Below are 21,880 nucleotides of genomic sequence, written 5' to 3' on the forward strand. Positions count from 1 at the left end.
ACTTTCCTTTTGTCCCCCAGTTCACCATGAGATCTGCAGCTTGACCCTCACTTGCCCAACCCTCTGAGCTCCCACAGCTGAGACAGCCCAGCTTCCTGGGGCTACGAGAAAAGAGAAAACAAAACCCAGCACAAAGCCAAGCCCAGAACCCAGCTGAGATGTGAACATCCGCTGCTGGAGGAGCCAGAGCCCATTTACTGAGATGAAGGCTGAAGTGTCTCCACCCTCACTGTGGGTACCCCGCGCTGGCCTTGGGCTCCTCTGCTCTTTTTTCCTGGAAAAAGACAGGATTCCCCTGTGCTGCTGCCATGAGCAGTTTCTGAAGGGGCTGTGATTTGCCCACAGTTGAGGGGAAATTGCTCCCATGGGAACAGCATGTTGGTGTCTGGAGGGAGCTGCTGTGGGGCAGGATGTGCACCATACTAAGGGACAGGATGGAGGGATAAAACAGAAGCATCCTAAAAAATACCTTCACCACAGCAATGCCTCACCCAAGCAAGGGGATGCAACAGGGCCTGAAGCAATGGGTGAGGGGAAGAGGAGGTTTGGGGGCTCAGAGCACTATCCCTGGCCTGGAGACTGCCCTGTGCTAGCCCCATGTTCAGCACGGTTTGGAGTGCCCAGGGTCAGCATCACTTCCACTGCATCATCTAGCCAGAGCATCCACACTGCATCGAGGGCTCAAAGGGAAGACCCTACTCCTCTCTCCAGGCTCATAGATACCCAAATCCTTGGCCAGGGCTACTGAGGGGCAGGCTCAGACCCCTCAGCTCATCTTACCAGGCCATCCTCAACCCCCAAACCACTGCCTAAGGGGCAAAAAATCCCAGGCACAGGGGAAAAGGGAGAGGAAAAGAGCATGAGGCTCCAGCTCTGATCCATCCCAATTCCAGAGCCAAGAAGCTTCACCTGCACCTCTCCTCTGAGTCTAATTGGGCTCCACACCCTCCAATGCTGAGCCAGCCATGGATCACAAACAATAAAGCAATTTATATGAGGCAGAGACCTTCGAGATTTATGCTGTATGCTTGCCATAAAGTGCAGACACGTTCCCCTCCACACGTGGCTGGGTCCTTTGTCAGAGGAATTTGGATTTTTGACCCTAGAAGTCATGACAAATCTCTGAAGGACCATCAGAGACAGACCTGCACCGTGACCCTGAGCAGATTACGGTCTCAGGGGTATATCCTGAGACATATTTATGGCCCTCCAAAGCAAGATAAGTCAATAACCACATACAGTAGCAGTTACAAGTCAGATATTAATTTAATTCCTTTCCTCCCTATCTGCCCAAATAAGCATTAATTCAATGGAGCATCAGAGGGCTCCATTATTTATCATTCTTACTGGAGTTTGTTTTCTCCCATTAAGGCAGAATTGCTACAGCCAGGCTATCTAGACATGATGGTTCCCAAATTAAAGACATTTTGCATCCAACACAGGCACGGGGACCACCAGCCCAGACCTGGGATTCGTGTTATTAGCAGCTCACACCGATGCAGAGAAGGCTGGTTAAAGTGTAGCCCATCAAACACACTTAGAAACCTCGTTCAACGCACAGCAGAAGGAACATTTTATTCCTGCAGACCCTGGGGCCAAGCAGGAGCAGAGACATTTGTTCCTTTCCACAGGATCCAGCCAACCCGGCCCTGGGAGTTGCACATCCGCCACAGCAGAGCTCCCACCACCTTCTCCCCTCCCTGGAGCAGGGTTCTTGCAAAGTCTAGTCTCAACCCGGAGTTAAAAATGAACCTTATTCATGATTAACATCTCTATTTGCATAGCGTGGCTGGCAGCTTAACACCAAATAAATGTTTTGGCAGCAGGAGTCGCAGGCATGGGGGTGAGCCCTGCCCTCCAGAACGGAGCTTCAGCCTCGCCGTGGGTTAACGAGCACTTTCTAATTGAATTAACAAATCATTAGCAAGCCCTGTTCGCCATCTGGGCAGGGGAGGGCTCTGCCTTGGGCTGCTCTGGCCACCAGCATCTCGGGAGGGAGTGCAGAGGCGGTCAATAACTCCGGAGGAGGGAGTGAGAAACCTGACCTGATTAAGTTATGAATCACAGGAAATCCCGCAGGCATAAAGCCCCCCGGGGTGGTTGGGCTGCCGAGGTGGGTAAATCCCTGTGAATTCCCTTGCCCAGCTCCACTGCTGCTGGCTGTGGGTTTGCTTTCAGCTCCAAGGGTTAGGGAGCATCTCGAGGCTGGTACGGTGGTGGATGCACTGGGGGAAACCTCTTGGAAGAGAACCAAATTAGAGATAAATATAAGGATGCTTTGCACCAGGAACTCTGTAAGTGTGGGGCTAGCGCCTGGATTACAGTAAATAAATGTCTTTTTCTTTATAAGCTCATCTGTGCCAAGATCCCAGCTCTCAGTCATCACCTGCTTTAGCATTTTGTTCCCATTTTCAGCCCTCTCCTGCCCTCGCCCTTGGATTTAGCATCCCGGCAGAGAGAGAGAGAAAACTGGGATGACATGGGTGACAAAAAAAAAAAACAAAAACCAACACCAAACAGCCACCAGTCCCTTGCGCCTAGGAAACACGCTAAAAATCCCAACCAAAACAACATTTCAGGCACGGGAGCCAAACCAAAAGACAATTTCCATCTACTTGTGACTAAACCGGTGAACTTCTGAGGGCTGAGTCACAGGCACATCCCGGTCCCACGCACGTGTGAGTGGCCGTGGCTCCATCCAGGACCTGCCTGGCAGTGCCACACCTCGGGCATGGGATGCTGCTCCTGGCACCCCAACAGCCCCTTTCCCGTAAGGCAGTAACCAGCACCACGGCAGCCAGCACGGGGAGAGAGCCTCAAAGCTTCTCTCAGCAAATATTCAGGCTGAAAAATGTGTTTTTTCCATCTGCTCGAAGCTTCTTTGCTGGGGCTTTGGTAGGAAGCAGATGTGAGAGCATCCCAAAGCACGACCAGTCGTTACTCACTCCGTTATATAAAACCATGAGAATTTCCTCCCTTGTTTTTTGGGTGGTTTTTTTTTGTTGTTTTATTTCTTAGCACCAGGCCAGATTCCTGGGTGAGAGGCCAAGGCTGGCGAAAGCCAAAGCCAAATGAACCCAGGTTGGGGGAAACCTCTGCGTGCATCACCATCCAAAGGGAACATTTCACATCTAGGTCGCTCAGCGGAGAGCCAAAGCGCCGGGGAAGGGAAAGCCACGATCTGGCCTCGTAACAAACCCAGAAACACTTAGGCCTCCTAATTAACTAGGAAATTCAACCCCTTCCAAACCACAGCGAAGCTTCAAAGCCCTCCCAACCTGACTCCGGATGCTCCTTCCCCAGTTCCCCAAGGACGGCCCCGTTCCCTCAGACCCTCCTCCCAGCCAGCAAAGCTGCCGGGGGCAAAGGCTCCCCATGGGTCCTCTGCCAAGGGAAAATGATTTCATGATCCAAGTGAAAAAGCCATCAGGGAGGTTCATTTTGGCCAAAGGTTTTGCTCCCTTCCAGCAAAACAGTAGGAAAAAAAAAAGGAGAGCTGAGAGAAACCTGGGCAGGGAATGTGGGGTAATCCAAAACTTGGTCTTTTCTGCATGGGGAAAAAACCAAAGTGAAAGAGTTTAAAATAAAAAAGAGAAAGCAGTGCTTTTCAGCATGACGGCAAAGCTTCTGCAGGGGGTGAGGGGGGAGAAGAAAGCAGAAAATTTCCTGTGCATCATAAAATCCCGGGCATTTCCAGACTGGCTCCAGCAGCCCGCGCTACTGAACAGCGCAGAGAACACAAAAGCCGATCAAATCGAGAGCAGGGAGTCTGATGGGAGACACATCAGCCCCATGGATGAGTGGCTGGGGTGGTCCAGCCCCATCCCAAATCACCACCCACCCTGTGCTGGGCATGAGGGGCTGGGGGAGAGCTGGGATCTCCTGGCCCCAGATGAAAAGCAACCCCATAAGGCCATCCACTTAAGAGCTGGACTCCATGATCCCTGTGTGTCCCTTCCAGCTCAGAATATTCTGTGAGCTGACACCACACAGGTCTCCAGAGATGCTCCCCCAGCCCCTGCTCCGGATTTCCTACAGGAGATCTGTCCCCGAGCAGCGCGGGGTCCCCGGGCAGGACGGGGCCACCCCTCCTGGCTGGGGCTCCCCGCGCCGAGATGACATAACCACGAACTGCATGAGGCCGAGCCTTTTGTCTGCGCGCCGGGAGAGAGGGAGGGAAAGCAAGAGAGGAAGAAAGAAAGAAAACTTCTGGAAGTCATTACGATTCCACTGCTCCAGTCTCCTTTTTGGCAGACAGCTTCCCTCTCCCCTTCCCTCCTCCCCCCACCCCAGCCCGCTTCAAAATGCCAGCCTATGATTTTTAAATGAGAAAAAGCTGCGCTGTACTCCAGCGCTTGGATAAACTCCTACACAAACTTCCAGATGTGACACAACAGCCTGGAAGAGGGAATTCGCAGAAGGATCTCCTTAAACACAATCACACGCAGGGAGCAAAGGAAGCGCCTGGCTGCCGGCACGGCGAGGCGATGGATGGGTCCAGGGATCCTTGGCGACATGAGGTGTGTCACCGAGATTAGGATCGAGCTGCTCCTGGCTCGGCCAGGGAGGCAGGAATGAGAGGGATGCGCCCAGCTCTGGGAAGCTAACACCGTCTGCCGCTCCTGCTGAGCTCCCGAAGGCTTTGCCAACAGCAGGGAAGAGGATTTGCAGCTATTTGTCTCCTGGGAGGAGGGAAATAACCACGGCACCCCTGTGCTGCCCTTGCTAAAAGGTGATGGGTCCTGTTTCTCCACGAGATCCTCGCACAGGAGCTGGAGTGAGCCCAGGGATGCTCCGCACCTGCCCTGGGAGCAGCAGGATGCTCCATCCCAGCCAGGAGGGCCAAGGGGCTGTGGGAGCTCTCTCGGCCTGGTATCAGCGAGACAAGGCATGTTTCATTCTCCCCAGGAGCCAGGGAAGTGGCACAGAGACAGCAGAGGCTCAGCCACAGTGGGAGAAATTCCATCTGTCCAGGGAGGGGCAGGAAGCACCAGCAGTGAACTGGGTCATGGGAGAGAAACAAGCTCAGGTGCCCTGGGATGGATCAGACACAGGTGAAGCAAATGGATTCTGCCTCCTTTGTGGGGTTTTTAAATGAAAATAAGATCCATTTCAGGTCTGACCTGTCAAATCAAAGCGTTTTGCTTTGTTAAACTCAGAAGTGAGGCTGGAACAAATGTATAGAAGTGTAAAGGACACCACGTGCGCTCGCCCCAAAAAACACACCCGTTTGATAACAACAAAAAAAAAAATTATATTTTTAACCCTGCGCCGCACTGAACTCTTCAAAGAGCAGCACAAGCAGTGCCTGGCTGTCCCCATGAGCTGGCATGGCTGAGGAGGGGATGAGGACCCCAATGTCCCACAAGGTGACAGGAGCTCCATTCACCCATTGTCCTCATCACAAGGCATTCTCATGGGATAGGGTCCTGCTGGGGCACTGCTGGGGGTGCAGAGCCCAAAACACAACTCAACTCAGCAGCCTCAGCTCTCACCCCACCAGGCAGGAGGGTCCTGGCTCTGGGGCAGTTGGACACATGGACATGCCTCTCCTGAGGAGCTGGATGTGGCCAGGCCAGCACAGAATGGTCCCAACACAGACCAGGGCTCGGGGTGAGCTCAGCAGAGGTTGATGGTGCCCTTGGCATGGCCAGCACTGCTTTCCATGAAGCACCAAGCTCTGGCATGGCAGCTCCAGCCACCCTGGGAGCCAGCCTGGTGCAGACCTCAGCTTCACCTTGCCATGAGGCCATGGGGGTTCCAGACACCCTCCTGGATCCTGGATGTGCCTGGGCATCCGCAACTTCCAACAGGATTTGGGGTCACTCAGCACCTCCCCAGGACCTAGCTTTGGTCACCCACCTCTCCCTACTGGGGGCTAGCAGAGCCATGTGAGGAGGCTGCTGGAAGAGTCCTCACTCTTTTATTGCAGACAGAAGGCAGGGCAGGTTTCCGTGACCCTATCAAGATATATTTCTTTCCCAAAGCCATCCCCAAACCCCAAATCCCAGGGACTGTACTGCAGAGCAGCCAGGCGGGATGGGAGCACTCCTCCCATCACCACCCAAACCTCCCCTTCCCAGCTAGGGAATCCTCAGGGCTGCCCTTCGCCCTCCAAACCAGGAGGAAAAAATGGGATTTCAGCCAATTTGGGGACGTTTCCCCGGGAATGGCACCTTCCAGCAGGTTTCTGCAGCTCCCGTTGCCGCGTGCTGCTCTCCAGGCAGCAGCGCTCTGCAGGCAGGCGGGCGCGGGGGACGAGGCAGCGCTCAGTACTACAATAGATATCACAGGCCCTTTCAGCTACACTGTTATTTCTCTATTCAGAGCTCTTAACGCCGAGAGGTAGCATCCTCCCCACTTTCCCTGTGCCCGCTCTTCAATCACTCCACAACTCTCAAGAAATAGCCTCGTTTCTTGTCTCTGATCAGAGGAGCAGCCTGGCACAGACCCTGATTCAGCCTTTCATCTTCCCAGCCTTCGTGGAGCTTTTATTTTACAAGTGAAAGTCAAGTAACCAGCTTGCCTCCTCTCTTCTCCCCCTCAGAGACTCCTGCCTGTCCTCTCACCACCTCTCCAGCACACCAGGACACCTGGCATGAGCCACAGCCCTTCCCACTGTGAGCCTCTGGGTGCAGCGCTGTGACCATTCAACCTGTCCCTGCTCTTTCTTTCCTTTTGGTCCAGGCAGTTCTCCATCCCAGAGCCACCAGGAATATGCAGGTGGGGCAAGCAGGCTCATCCTCACAGGTCCTTGTGGCACCCAGAGGGATTTTCACTCAAAGACCAGGATGGAACAGAGCGGGAGAACAGGTTGGCCATCTGGTGCATGTTTAAAAAGCCCAAGGTTTCAGGCTCTGGGAAATTTCTGGATCAGGACAAACTTCATAACCTCTTTCTAGCCCTAAGGGAGAGGAGGAGCAGGAGAGCAGCACAGTACCCCACATCTCTGCTCCAGACAGCAAGAGATAAAGCTCCCTGCCCCAGGCAGAGGATGCTCTGAACAGAATCATGGCAGAAAATCCCAACAAACCACCTCGACAAGGACTTTGCATCCTTGCTGGATACTCAGCACCTCAACCATCACCCTCCCCTGAGCCAGCTTCAGGTACCACAACCACACAAACTGCCTGGACGGGGATAGAGAGCAGAATCCCAGCAGCTCTAGCTGCACCTCGAGGGTACAAACTGTCCTTCCCAGGCAAGAGTTCGTCCTGCACCTCCTCCCAACACCCCATCAAAGTTTATCAGTGAGATTACAGCACCACAGACCCGCCTGGCCAAGCCCCAAGCTGTTCATCCTCCCAAGCATGGCTCAAACCAGAGCACTCCCATCCAGTTTCTGCAGGAGCAGATGCAGAAAGGTAAAAGCCACCCGGGAGAGTGGCAGAAGGCAGTGAAATCTGCAAACCCCCAGAGCTGGGGCAGGATTCACCAGCCATGTCAGCCAAAGCACTGTCACTCCTCTGCAGGGCAGCTGGTGGCAACAAAGACTTTCCAGCAATGTGATTACATGGTTTTAATGCCGGGGCACCATTCCTAGAAGATTACAGCCTGAGAAGGGCCACCACACTAAAGAAAAACAATAAAAGTAATAAATATAAACAAGGACAGGCTCAGCTCCAGCACTGGAGCGGCTGAAAGGCGAAGGGATGAGCAAGACAATGCTCTGCTGAACAGCCCAGCAAGTGATGGGACACAGTGTGGGTACCAAGGTAGCCACTGCCTTCCTCTCAACTGTAGGCTGAGCTGCTTTTTTTTGTGTGTTGTTTTTAAATAAACTCCCCCAATTCTCGGTCAGTGACCCTGAAAACAAACAGCTGCATGCAGCCACACGACTCAAAGACCCACAGCATCGCTCTCATGGCCCCAGGGCTCCCGGCAAGAGCCTTTCTCTGTCGGTAACAAGTGAAAAATTGGCGACAAGAAAAATCCCAGCTCGCGGGACTGCACTTAATGCTCATCCCTGGCTCGCAGCGGTGCTTGCAGGTGCCCACAATACCACTAATTTTCCAAGGACAAAAGTTAATCAGCTTGGTTTTGCAGCCACAGAGGAGGAAACACATTTCAAACCATGACTGGGGTGAGGAATTTCACTGAAAACACTAAAACCATGCAGGTGGTAACACCAGATTCAAAACATCATTTCAAAGATTAAAATTTAAAAAAAAAAAAAGGAACAGAGAGACTTGGAAACATATTTAAACCAGCAATCATAAATAATATTAGTCATAGTAGGCAACAAGAACACACTGACTTGCAGCCTTCGTTAATATTTCTTTCCAAAACAGAAGGCTTCACAAAGTTGCAAGATTTCCTAAGATGTTTAAATAAAGGCAGCTTTGAACTGCTTTGCTGGTCTGAAAGAGATCTGGGGAGAAGCTGCTGGGAGTATTCATGACTGGGAAGAGAAATCTCAGATTTTTCCCTCCTGGGGGACATTTTAGGAGAGAAGGCAGCCTGTTTATCAGAGAAATCACCGCTGAAGCTCAAGTAAGCCAATATTCACAACTCCAGCAGACCCTCGCTGCTCTTCCCAAGCACACCGACCTCAGCTGAGATGTAATTCCTAACAGTTCCCTCACACCAGGAGTGGAGGAGGACTCGCACAGGGTATTCTGGCCCTCTGTACCATGTAACATGTCCTCCCTGCTGCTGCACAGCCTCTCCCCCTCCAGATGTGGGGCTGCTGCCCAGACCTACTCGCCTGCCTCTTGCGCCGGCAGCGCAGCACGGACCCGGGAAGTTCCCGGGAAGCGGCTGCCTCTCCTGCACCAGCCCCTGCTGGAAGCCACATCGCTTCGTTTTATTTCATTTCGGGGTTTTGTTTCTGCAAATAATAAATGGGACCGGAGTTTGGGGATGGTAAAATACTTGGAATGCTACAAGCCGTGTGCTGGTTGCAACTCAACTCCAAAGGGAAGCTTTAAAGACACCAAGACTGTGGCAAGAAGAAATTTTTCTATTGTCTCCTCTATTTCTTTTTTTTTTCCCTCCCTTCTTTTGAAAGCTTAAACTTGACTAAAGGGGCTCGGCCTGTGCCAGAGCAGATAGGGAGCTTGGAAGGAGACCAGAAGGCTTTGGGGGGTCGTGGCTCACCCCAGGATGTGACAAACAGCTGCCCTTGGCCGATGCACACGCAGGGGACCGTGACCCCCACCCTGCCCCGACCCCTCCAAGCAAGGAGCATCCCCCGGGGAGCAGCAGAGAACGGGCCTCGAGCACCCTGAATTATTCAGGGACCCTGGAGCTGGGCAGCAACCCAACCCCCCAACACCTCCGCCTCCCTCCCGACTGCACCCCCCCTCAAACCCTCGGGGAAGGGACCAGGGAGCCTAAAATGGGCAATAAACGGGGTCAGGGAGGAAGAACCGGTCCGCAAGACGAGAGGCCGGGGTTAGGGTCCCTCGGTGTGTCAGGGGAGCGGGACCGGAGAGCGTCGATCCCCGGGGAAGGATGACCCGCCCGTTGCTCCCTCTGCGACTCCCCGTAGAACGGAGCGCTGAAACCCGCGGGAGCCGCGGCATCGCGGCCAGGGGAGGGGAGCCCTGCAGGAGGGGAGCCCCGCACCCCGACAGGCACCCTGCAACAGCCCGGGAAACTTCCCGGGAGAGTACCGGGGAGGGGGCGAGCATGGCCGGGTGCCCCCCGCTACCCCCGGGTGACGAGTCCTCCCAAACCCCGGCTCCTTCCCCATCGCCCGGCGGGCTCCAGACGGGAGGTGTCCCCCGCTCTGCCGGCCGCTCCGGGGGCGTGGGGGCCCCGCGGGGCTTACCTCGCCGCCGAACACCTGCAAAGGATACGGGTTACAGACCAGCCGGAGGCACCAGCTCCGCGGCCGGCTCTCCTGGCTCAGGTAGAAAAAGACGACGGGGGCCAGCGCCGGGTAGGGCAGCGCCTCCGCCTCCGAGTCGCCGCTGCCCGCCTCCCTGTCCCCCGGCCCCGGGCGGCCCCCGGCCCCGGACAGGTCATTAAGGCGGATGAAAGTCTTGGCTCTGCCCGGCTCCGGATCCTCCTCGGCCGCTCGCGGTCCATCTTCGTCCATCCTCCGGCCGGCGGCCCCGGGGGAGCCGGGGCGACGCGGGGCGAGCCGGTGGGACGCCTAGAGTGGCGCGGCCATGGCGGGGCCGGGGGACTGGGGGCTGCGGCGGGGCGGCTTCAGCGCCGGGGTGGCATGGCCGGGCGAGCCGCTGCCTCGCCCCCCGCCGGGGCCGGGGCCGGGCCGCCCCCCTCGTCCTGCCCTGCCGTCTGCGGGCTCCGTAGCTCCTCCTCGCCGTGCCTCCGGGGGCCCAAGCCGGCCGAGCCGCGGGCAGGGAGGCGGCGGCGGGGCGGCCCCCGCTGCCAGTGCTGGCCCCCACCCGCGGGGCGGGCCGCCCTTAGCGGCTCTGCCTGCCCCCTCCGCGCCCCAACATCTGCCCGGGGCGGGGGGTGCTGCCCGGCGCCCCGGGGACGGGCGGCGGAGGAGGATGCTCCCGCGGCGGCCGCGCCGAGCCGAGCGCTCCGCACAGCTGGATCCCTCACTCCAACTTCAAGTCCCGGCTCCTCCTCCCCCCGCCGCCAATTGGGGCTCACCCGCGGCCCCCCAGCGCCTCTCCATTGGCTGCCGCCCGTGTCCGTCCGGGGGCACAGCTGGACGGGCAGCGCGGTCCCCGCCGGGGCTGGACGGGGCGCACCCGCCCGGGCACCGGGGCAGGGTACCCTCTGCCCTGCGGGGGGACAACGGGGGCGTGAAGAGCCGAGCGCTGGGGGCGGGGAGGAGCGGGGAAGCCCCGCGGCGCGTTAGGAGCAGGCAGCCCCCGGTGGGACACTGCAGCACCGGGAGAAGGGGAAGCCGGGGGGGAGGCAAGGGGGAGAGATGGAGCACGGAGAGATCACCCCGCGCGTCTCTCCTGCGGGAGGGCAGAGCGCCAGGAGAGCAAGGCCAGCCGGGCCAGAGTGCCGAGGGCTGCAGGAGCCGGTACTGAGCGCTGCCTGAGCCCTGCACGAGATCCGAGCCCTGCTGCTGGTCCCCGGGGTTGCCCCCTGCCCCGTCCCCACCGCCTTAGAGCGCAGACCGTGCCACCGGGCTCGGCGCATGTGGGTCACCGCCCGGTGCTCCCCCTCGCCACCCCGAGAGTGGTCACCGCGTCCCCAGCCGGTCACCCCGGGCTGGCTGGGGACACGAGCCCGGACAGCAGCTCGCAGGGGGTCCGGCCCCGAGGAGGGGAAGGGGACCCGCTGTGCCCTAACGGTGGGAGCAGCCGGTCCCCCCCGGTCCCCCCGGCTCGGAGGACGCGGCCGGAGCTCCCTCTGCCGGTGCGAGTCCCGGCCGCGGCGGGAGCCGGCCCGACGGCGGGGACCGAGCCGCCAGCGCCCCGGGGGACAGGCGGGGGACACACAGCCCGCTGGGCGCTCCCGGCCACGGCCGAGACAGACCTTCATCCAGCGGAGCCAGAGTAAAGGATTTTCTGCCGGCACCCCCTATTTTGAATGCAGGCATCCTCAGGCTGAGCCAGAACGCTGCTTCTTAATGCTTAGGATTTTTTCCACTTTAGAAACAGCTTTCTCCCCAATAGCCCCTGCATCATATTTATAAAAATATGAGTATGTCCTTCCCAAGAGCTCCCGCTAGTCCAAAAACACCTGCGAGAACAACAGGCAGATGCTCCTGTCTGACCCAAAATGCCTTCTCTTGGCCAAATCCTGCTGGCCTGGGAGCACACTTGATCTTGGATTCACAGCCTGTGCTGTCCAACCCGATACAAATCACATGGCTATTGGCAAAACTTCAAGGCCAGCCAGGCTCTGCTGCAGAGCCGTGAGCGACAGTGTCCAGGCAGAGGAGGAGATGCAAACACCAGAACCCCCCATGCAGGGCCAGGAGACCCTCCTGCAAGCCCAGAGGAACACGAGTGTGACAGCACATGGCATGTGTGACACCTGCAGGGTGGAGAGCCCGCAGCACGGGTGCTAAGGATGGGGAGTCCCATTTCTTTCCCTGGTTCCTGAGCAATTCCCCCCTCTGGATGCAGTGTGTGCACAGAAAGGGCAGAGCTCAGCTGTCTTTGGCCTCTCTGTGCCACAGCCAAAGCACAGAGCAGACACCCGAGCACGCCAAGAGCTCCCTCAGCCCCAGCCAACCCTCCCGCAGTGGGGCACTCAGCAGCCCTTGCTCCCTGGCAGAGCACAGCCCAACAGCTCGGCTGTGGCACAAAAGCAATTCCAGGGAAAGTCCACAAACACATTTGCATGTACAAGGTGCAGCCTTAGATCAAGCAATTTCCTCACTACATATGTACAGCCTGGTCACAGCTGCTTTTGATCCGATTCTCTTTGTATCCTGATAATGTACAGAGAGCCTTTGTGTGTCGGTCTGTTTATTTAAATGGATTTGGAGCAAACATTTTTTAAAAGCCGAAGCTTTGAGCCTCTAAGTGGGTTACCAGATTATATGCTGTCTCCATTTTAATTACATTTGGCTCGTTTTGTTTATTGCATACATTTTCAAGAATTATGCTCGCCGTGAGAATTGAAAGCATTTTGCTTTAGAAGATACCTGCCCTATAAAGGGATCCAACATCACACAGGAGAGACGGTGCAAACCTTCCCATCTCCAATAGCATTCTCCCTTCAACTAGGACAGGAAAAAAGGAAGAGGATATATGGCTCTGTCAAGCCTAAATTTAAAGTGAAGCACCGAAGGAGGATCAAGCCAGCACCACCAGCCTAACAGGAGTTTGGCAGCAGCAAACACTAAACTAAAAAGGTATTCTTGCTAGGGGAAGAGTGATCTTGGTTGTGGATCTCAGAGGGATGAGGACACAGAGCCAGGATATTTGTTTTTAACCCCCTGTCCTGGGTGGGCAGAGAAATTAAACCAGGAGCCCCACCCAGCACTGCCCCAGCCCATGGCATCTTCCCAGGGAGCTCTTCCCACACACCCAGGTTAGACCAGGAATTTGTCTTCCTCAACCAAGGGGGTTCATTTGAGGGGGGCTCAGCTTCCAGACAGAAGTGGAGCAATCTGTCGAGGAGAGGGAACAGAGCTGCAGCCCAGGAGAAGGCTAGAAAGCAGCAAAAAGTGACCCCGGAGACCAGAGCTGCACATTTAGGGATTTGGGATGTAAATGAGTAGAGATTTCAATACAGCATAAGAAACTAACGAGGTCACAGTCACCTCACATGCATAGTCCTGGCCTTCTAATTAGACCGAAGATAGCACAGGAGAGAGGGGTGAGGGTGAGCCAGGGACAGCTTAAGTTCTGGCAGGAATTTTAGGGCTGTGGTGGTTTTGGAGGGGCAAGAGGAAGGAGACTCGTGCACTGCAACATCAGTTATGCCCTCAAGAGCAGTTGAGATGAGCCCCAAGTTACTCAGCAGACCCCCAGCAGGGACACCTGAGGAAGAGGAAGAAGAGGAAGCAGCCCTGATTTCATCCCAGCACAGCCCTCTTGCTCTGCTCTACCACCCCTTTTAGGGTTTTTATGGAAGAGCACAGCCCTGCACTCTCTTCCTTAGCTGTCCTTCTAGGAAAAGCATTGTGAGCAACATTTCACATCAGGGTGGAGGTTTAGCCAAGCTGGTGCTCACCAAAGACATCTCCAGCGTGGTAATGGGATTTGGACTCAGCCATACAGGAGCTGCAATGGGAAAATCCTACATCTGTAACCACTTTGGCAGGAGGAGGATTGAAGACAGCCTCAGCAGAGAGGCTCCAACCCGATGGGAACCAGTCGCTATTTGTTTTGCTGTTGACATACAGCTGCAGTAGCTGTGGGTGATTTTAATAAGGCAGGATAATATTTCTATCAGTTCTGGGAGCTATAGATGGAACCCATATAGTATCTGGCTCGGGGCTGAGTGATTAACCGCAGCAAGGTCCAAAGCTCTTCTCATGCCTTGGAACTGGAGGGAAAACACACATTTTGTTTCGGATGTCACAGTCTGGGGGCAGAGCAAGCCTCCCACGACCGATTCAGACTCTAGTGCTGTGGAAGAGCACTTTGACAGCAGCAAATCTGCTCTGCCCCTGCTGCCCCAGCCCACCAGTGGCTGTCAGTGCTGTGGGATGGAGCAAAGGAGCTCCTGGCTGTCTCAGCAGTGAATTGACCCCCTGAGAATCACCATTTGCTGTATTTCAGCTGGCACAGCTACAGCAGAGACACAGCCCAAGCCAGCCCATGCACACCCAGCTCCCTTGCCCTGCCACCTCCAGTGCCCTGGCTGCTCTTCCCAGTCCCAGCACAGCCCTGCTGGGATGCTCCCATCCTCAGTACCCACAGCAGAAAGAATATTTTCCCCTCTCTGGACAGCAGTGGAGGATCTGCAGAACAGCCCCACCTTCCACACAGCACAAAACAGCATCTTAACCCTGCATAACCCCATCCAGACAGCTGCTTTCCCCCCAAGAGCTCCTTTTGCTAATTCCCTGTCATCATCCAGATGCTTCCTTGCTCCTCCCAGTTATTCCCTCAATGCCATGGCCTTCACCCCAAACATCCCAGGGTTTCCCAGTCAGGTGCTGCATCCACAAATCCCCAGGCACTGGGAATCACCGTGGAGGGTTTGGGAGAATCTTAATGAAACCAACAGCTAGAGGCTACAAACAGGACTTCATCTTTCTTTTTTTTTTCCTCTTTAATGAATGTTTTTATTGTCTCTCTCAATCTTTATTAAGTGAAGAGCCAGACAAGTAGTTGGAGGGAAAATATACTATGGCATGAAGCACAACCACTGTGCAAGGGGACATACAGGACCAGCACAATCCACTTGGTGTGCATGAAGGAATTAATAATTTAGGCTGGGGAATGATTATTGTTGGCTGATGACCAGCACTTTTCTGCATGATCAATGCTTGCACCTTGACTTTTTGGTACACAATCAATCCATGCCTGAGCATGGCCTGAGTTTTGGGAATTGTTATGTCTGCAAGGGCTGAGCTGCTTGAGGCTGTAGCTCCAGTGTGGCTCATTCTCCTGACTTGGCAAGAACTGAGCCGAGCCCAAGTTTCAGCTCTGGGGCTCAGAATATCGTTTATAGTAAAAATATAATTTCTAATAAAAATCTGTCTGCCCCTGCTGTCTTTAAAAAATTTACATTTCCCTTTACAACCTCTATTACCTCCAAGAAACATGGAGAGGAGGGGGAAGCACCCTTTCAAGGCTGTTCTGGTTGGGCAGATCATGTATTTTAGTGGCCACATCCTGTCTCCAACCCTCAAAAGGCACAAAGGTCCATCACACTCACAAAGACAGCCTCCAACCATAGAATCATAGAGCCATTTAGACTGGAAAAGCCCTCTAGGACCATCAAGTCCAACCATTAACTCAGCACTGCCAAGCCTACCACAGAATTATATCTGCAAGCACCACATGCACGTATCTTTTAAATCCCCCCAGGCATGGTGATTCCACCACTTCCCTGGCCAGCCTGTTGCAGTGCCTGACCACCCTTTCTTTCAGTGAAGAAATTTTTCCTAATAGCCAATCTAAACCTCTCCTGGCACAACTTAAGGCTATTTCCTTTTACCCTCTTGCTGTCACCTGGGAGAAGCAAACAACCCCCACCTGGCTCCAACCTCCTTTCAGCTGTAGAGAGTAACAAGGTCCTGCCTGAGCCTCCTTTTCTCCTGCATAAACACCCCCAGCTCCCTCAGCTGCTCCTCATAAGATTTTGCTCTAAACCATCTCTCAACCCCCTCAAATCTGCATTTCTTGCTTTTTTCTCCCAAAGTTCTTTGGCTTTCACCGAGTTCCCACAAAGCAGGAGCACAGGGCACAAGAGGCACACCAGCCCTGCCGCTATCAGCGACTCCCCCTCTAATTGAATCTTCAAATCTTTCTGACAGGAAGAGACAGGAGGGAAATGAGATGCTTATTGCCAGGCCCTGGATCCCCGAGCTCTGCTGCTGCCAGCTCTGCCGAGCTCTGGGATGCTGGTGAGCACCACATGGTGCTGCAGAGAGCACCAGCCTTGGCCCCAGCACTGCTGAAAGCACTTCCAGCACCCCAGGAAGCTTGGGAATGTATCCCCAGAGATGGGAATCCTCAGGAAGGAAAGGTGTAAGGTGCCAGGAAGGTAAAAGAGAGTCAGGCAAGTGAAAGGGTAAAGCCAGGGGAATGGCTAAGGACAAGCTGGGGAGTTCAGCCTTGGGCTCAGCAGGGCTCAGGACACTGAGGCCTCTCCCAGCACACACAGGCTGGCAAGAAAAGAAACCTTCCAAACAGCAGCAGCACACCCACAAGTTACTGCCCTGCCTTCACTGTGGCTCCAGGCACAAGAAAAGCAAACCCGTTGTCTCCATCTGAGATCCCACAGCAGCCAGAGGTACCCAAGGTCATCACTGACCTCTCTCCTATAGCACAATGGGCACAAGACAAAGAGCAATTCAGCACAACAATTTTGCTTGGGCTCTTACCTGAGTGCTCAGGAGCTCCAGCCAGAGAACAGCTTCACCACAGAACTGCACCAAACATCCTCCTGCCCCAGGTCTGGTGAGGGGAAGGGAGGAGCTGGAGCTTTATGGCACCTGTGAGCAATTGAGCAAATTGCTAATTGAGAAAAGGTGGACTTGGGAGGGGGAGAGGGTAAGAAGAGATCAGTACCTCTTAGTGTTGGTAGCCAGGCATGAGCAAAACAGATCTTGGCCCATATTAAAAAAAAATAAAAATTAAGATTTCCCTATTAAAGTTTTTTTCCTGCCACCTCTTCCACCACAGAGCAGCTGAGCCCCATTTTGTGTAGGTCAAACTCGTTAAACCTCCATGCAAGGGCTGTGCTGCTGTGGGGAAGGGGATCACAGTCCCTCCCCAATGAGGCCAACTCTGTCCCCAAACTGCCAGCCCTTGATGGCAGGTCAGGAGAGCACTGCACCCTCCATGCCTCTTCCCCTGTCCTGAAACAGCAGCTACCCCCTCCAGCTGGGGAGAAAGTGACCCAAATGGCTTTAAAATAAATGAATATTAAACGAGCACGTGGCACTGATAGCAGTGACCGACTGACATGGCACAAATGTCTCTGGTTCTCCGAGGAGCAGAGAGCAGCAAGGACAGGGGGATGGAGAAACTTGTCCCTGGGGGGAGCAGGAGGAGAGGGGTCAGAGCAGGAGGGACAGTGGGGCTTTGACCCAGGGCCTGTGGAGGTCAAGGGCCAGCAGGGGCCAAGCCAGCAGGATGCTGGGTCACGAGCAGGAGCTTGTGCCCTCCACCCCACTGAGCATCTCATCCCCAAGCTGGCACCTGCAGGATGGAAGGGCTGGGATGGCAGGCATTTCCTCCAGGGAAGAAGCTCTGCACCCACAAATTATCTTGACCATGAACTTGGTGCACCCCTGGGTGCCACTGGCCCTTACACACCCCAAACTTTGCTCCTTCACTGCTTAACCCCTCTTGATACTATTCACATTCCAGTTCACCCACAAGAACCCTTGATGTGGAAAGGGTTGTGTTTTTTACACCTTTCCTTCCTTTTTTTTTTTTCATGTAAGGCCTCTGCTGGGAAATCTTTGTAATTAATAGCCCTTTAAAGTAAAATATAATTAAAAATAATGTGGAGCACGACAAAGCCAGCCAGCAGCTGGCAGTGGGGGTGGCTGATGAGGAGCAGCACAGCTGGGTGGCTGCAGACAGGGATGCCCAGGTTGGGGTGTTGGGGTACCCCCTGCAATATGCTGGGCTGGGCTCATCCTGCTCTCTCTTCACCCTAAAACAATTTCTACATCACCAAGAGCACTTGGACATCCCTGTCCCACCTGTGGGGACATTGGGGTTCATCTCATCACCCTCCCATGGCAGATGGGGTGGCTCTGCTGGGACAAGATGTTGAACAAAGTTCTGGGGCAAGGGGAGACCAAATCCCACCCTGCAATGGGTCCCTACAGACCTAGGGAGCCTTCCTGGATAGAAAAGTCTGATTTTGACACTCCTAGAAAGCCAGGCAGGGAGAAATGGCTTGTTGAAACCCCACTGAAGCCTTTGCTCCCCAGTCATCCTCTTGCAGGAGCTGAGGGCTGCAGAAGTGTGGAAATGAGGACTAGCTCATTTAAATTTAATGCTGATGAGGAGATCTTCCTCCTCCTTCCAGCAGAGAGCAGATGTTCTCGCTTCCCATCGGCAAGGCATCTCTAAATCACTTCCCCAGCAGCGAGGTGCACGGTGATGTCATTGTTTATAAGTTATTAGTTGTTATTTCACAGGCAAAAATGACATTTTTCCCTTTTAAAGACACATTTTAAAGACGGATTCTGGGTTTCTGCCACCGAAAATATCCTGGCAGTCCCATCATTAACCTCCTTCCAAGATCGAGGCTGCTCTCCTCACGGCACATAATTAAAACAGCACTTTGAATTTTCAGCAGCTCGCAGCACCTTCAGGATGCACAGGAACCCAAGCAGCAGAGGCAGTGCCCCAGAGCCATGCCAGGCGAGGGGATGTGCAAGAAGAGAGTGAGGGGTGTGCTGTGAGAGGCGGCAGAGCAGCAGGGTGACCCAGGCAAGCTCCGGGTGTGAACCACTGCAGCTCCGTGTGGTCTCTCCTCCGTGCCAGCGGGGAGGTGCTGCTGACACCCGGGGCGCTTTTAGGCAGCTCCACACATTTCAGCTGGATCACACCGCCCGTGTGTGGCCTTTCCCCGGCGTGAATCATCATTACCTTAGCGAATCCATAAGATTTGCTGCTGGGATTAACCCGTGTGGTGGCTGTGAGGGGCAGCGCTCGGTTTGGGGCTGCCCAGCCCTTTGTGAGCACACAGGAACAGAGCCAGCACGGACAAAATGAGATGCTGAGGTGCGGGAGGTGCTGGATCTGGTGGGTCAGGGCTGTCAGTGGGAGAAGGGCAGAGGTGACAGGGATCTGGCTGCCCTGTGGGATGCAGGGAGCACGAGGGATGAGGGAGTGTGGTGCTGCAAAGCCCCACAACACCAGGGCCAGCCCCAGGCAGCTTCTCATGCTCTGGACTCTGATATCAGCCCAGTGTGTCACATCACCCTCCCTTTTCTTGGGGTAATGAGTGGGTTTGGAGATTCCACTGCATCACAGCCCCAGCCTTTCCCATGGGAGCTCTCCGACGAGCAGCCCAAGTCCTCAGACCACCCAAGGATTGGGAAAACAACCGGCAGGTGCCCCACACCATCCTCCCAGCAGCTCCACAGCCAAGCACAGGACATCAACAGGATCAAACCCTGTCCCTGCCTCCTGGGAGGTGCTGCAGTGGAAAGCCTGGACCTGGCTGTGTCCCAAGTGGCTTCGTCTCCCCCAGCACAGCCCTGGGCAAGCACATCTCCCCCAGCACACCACACCTGGCTGTGGCACTTAGTCACCCTCAGCACATCCACATCCAGCCCCATCTGCATCTCCACTTGAGCAGCAGCATAGTGGGGACACAATCCCAGCTTTATTTCAGCCCAATTCACTCCTGGCTCTCCAAGACCAGATTTTTCCCACCCCTGGAGCTTCTCCTGCCCTCCTCCTGCCCCAGTCCTTGCCCATAATGGTGTGAGCAGACACAGAGCTCTTGCACACACAGAGGATCCAGCAATGGAAAGGAACATATTAATGCTCCCCTAACCAAGAGAGGGGAGTTAATGACATCAAACTGGGTTGTTGGTTTTGGTTTTGATTATAATTTTTTTAAGCTCTGGCTTCTATCTGTCATTGCTGTTATATTGCATAACCAGGGAGAAATCTGAATGAAGTTAATACCTGCGGAGTGCGGTGCAGAATATTCATGTACTGTGAACCAGAACGAGGCAAATGTGAATCTTTATTACCAGTGGAGGTTGTTAAATATTTTATTTTCTGTTTGAGACACGCTGTGACACATGAAACTCAATTAGAATATAACTAAACCCCGCTCTAAATTATAGATAAATGACAACTAATGAAGGGGAGCAGCCTGAGCTCCCCAGTGCACAGCCTGGGGGAACAAGGGGGACAACTGTGAGAGAAAAGGGCAGCCCCCCAAAGACACCTCCATCCCAGCCAGCAAGCAACAACACAGTGATGTGTTTCCTCTGCAAGGCTGATTTTTGCCCTAAGACATCCTGAAGGTGACCCTCAGGGAGGCAGGATGGATCCCATTTCACAGCAAACCAGATGGTGCATTCACCTGAAACTGCCTCAGACTTCCCCCTCCCAGGGCACAAGAACTCCTGAGCCTCCCATGCCTGGGCTGTGTTTGCTTAAATCTGACTGTGCCTGGTAATAAAAACCACAATAAAAAAGAAAGACAGATGTTAAAGAGACATATATATCAAGGGCCAAATTCTGCACTGGTGCCATGCAACGGAAATGCTGGAATTTTGTATCCCTTGGCTCATCAAAGCCAAGCTAAGGACATGGTCAGGGATGGAAAATTAGGCACTGAAAGGCCTTTGGGGTTAATTCTGTAATTGTTTGTTCTGGGAGATGCTCGTCATCACTGGCAAGGCTGCGTGGATGTGAGTTATAAGTGGCTGCTGCTGGGATCAAGCAGAGCCTCAGAGCAAAATCTACAGGGACATTGCTGTGGGTGGACAGAGCACACAGGCAGGCAGGCATGCTCTTAAACCAGACAGGCATCTTCTCCCTAGCACTGCCAAAGTCCCCAGGCTGCTGGGATTCCCCTCGGTGGCCTTGCTAGAGCATCCAGCAGGAGCATCCAGCAGCAGCATCCCCAGCGTTGCCATGGAGATAGGGTTCAGGAGCAGCCTGGGTGCTACTCTCCTCTGGGGGGGCTGCAGGACCCCCACTGCACCACAGCCCTTCCCCTTGGCTGTCCTGGGAGATAAAAGGGATTTGGGGACTTCATTAGTGCCACAAGGATCTCAGCCAGAGATGAGCACAGGATCTGTGCTGGCGATCAAAGCCAAGGCCCTTCATTAGTGGCAGCATCCAGGACCATCATTAGCATGTGGAGAGGGAGCCCAGAGCAGCAGGGCAGACAGGAGGATGGGGAGGTGGTGGGGAGGAAGAACAGCACCTTCCTGGAGGCATTTTCACCTGTGCTGCTCAGATGTGCAAGTCTCAAAGGACACCCGGCCCTTGCTGTCCCCTCCACCCCTTCAGGGTGCTCTGCAGTCACAGCGATGGTGACACTGACCCTCTGCCCTGCATCGACCTGGGTTAACCCAGCCATGCTCAGTGCTTTCCCTCCCCAGGGTATGTTTCCAGCCTGATTACCTCCTCATTTTGTCTGCTGCCTCCTTTTGCTCTGCCTCACTGCCCCTGCCTGCCTGCTCCCAGCACAGGATTCTCCTCATCCCTCCTCCCAGGCTGGGCCTTTCCTGAGCCCTTCGCCAGCACTGACCAAAAAAGCAGACCAAGAACTCTTCCCCTGCCAGAGTTTAGCCCCTGGCCAAGCCTGCCCATGGGCTGAAGGGTTTCCAAACATTATGGGACACCCACTTTTGCCCAGGCACATCCAGTCCCCATGGGTTTGCTCCATCAATGCTCAGGCTGCAGCTCCACACTACAACCAGCACCCCTCCAGCACTTCTGTCTTTGTAGTCTCCTTCTAAATTACATTCTGCTTTTTATTATCCCTGCCAACCCCTTAGGAGTTGGGAAATAGCTTTATCTCCATCTTTTTCCCCTTTAATTTCCACTTGTTCACCAAAACACGGATTCCCTTTCTTGTTTGCTTTTCTGGGAGATAAACACACCTGCAGTGGCTGCACTGCACATCCCAGAGGCAGCACATCCCCAGCACCTGGTGGGGGTAGCAGCTCCCACAGCCCTCAGCAGCTGATGGAGACTTCATTCACAGCCAAAAAAAAAAGAGTTTTTAAGCATAAGATGGTGAGGAAGAGGAACCAAGAGGTGTAGAAAGAGAGCTGAGAGCTTCTCATGCAGCCCCAGAGGGACAGGGAGCCCTTGCTCCATCCTATCCCATCCCATCCCATCCCAGCTGAGGGGCCATGCCACTG

General features: G+C 54.6%; 1 protein-coding gene and 1 long non-coding RNA gene across 19 annotated transcripts in view; one reads left to right on the plus strand and one right to left on the minus strand.

Moving 5' to 3' along the window:
- CACNA1G (calcium voltage-gated channel subunit alpha1 G) overlaps positions 1 to 10,529 on the minus strand; it is a 140,763-nt gene extending 130,234 nt beyond the window's left edge. For 10 of the 18 annotated variants that reach the window (XM_085077663.1, XM_085077659.1, XM_085077665.1 and 7 more), the window contains exon 1: positions 9,804 to 10,528. In XM_085077663.1, coding sequence (XP_084933789.1) covers positions 9,804 to 10,045 — 242 coding nt within the window. In that variant the 5' untranslated portion in view covers positions 10,046 to 10,528. Of the gene's footprint in view, positions 1 to 9,803 lie in introns of all 18 variants that reach the window. The other 8 variants (XM_085077671.1, XM_085077666.1, XM_085077667.1 and 5 more) reach the window with 2 other exon arrangements.
- LOC146429525 (uncharacterized) overlaps positions 10,220 to 21,880 on the plus strand; it is a 57,131-nt gene continuing 45,470 nt past the window's right edge. Inside the window, exon 1 of the long non-coding RNA XR_014855595.1 lies at positions 10,220 to 10,233. This is a non-coding gene — a long non-coding RNA (uncharacterized LOC146429525). The remainder of the gene's footprint in view (positions 10,234 to 21,880) is intronic.

Source organism: Lichenostomus cassidix, chromosome 18 (assembly GCF_008360975.1).
Source record: "Lichenostomus cassidix isolate B80296 chromosome 18, HeHo_3.0, whole genome shotgun sequence".
In the NCBI taxonomy this organism is placed as follows: domain Eukaryota; kingdom Metazoa; phylum Chordata; class Aves; order Passeriformes; family Meliphagidae; genus Lichenostomus; species Lichenostomus cassidix.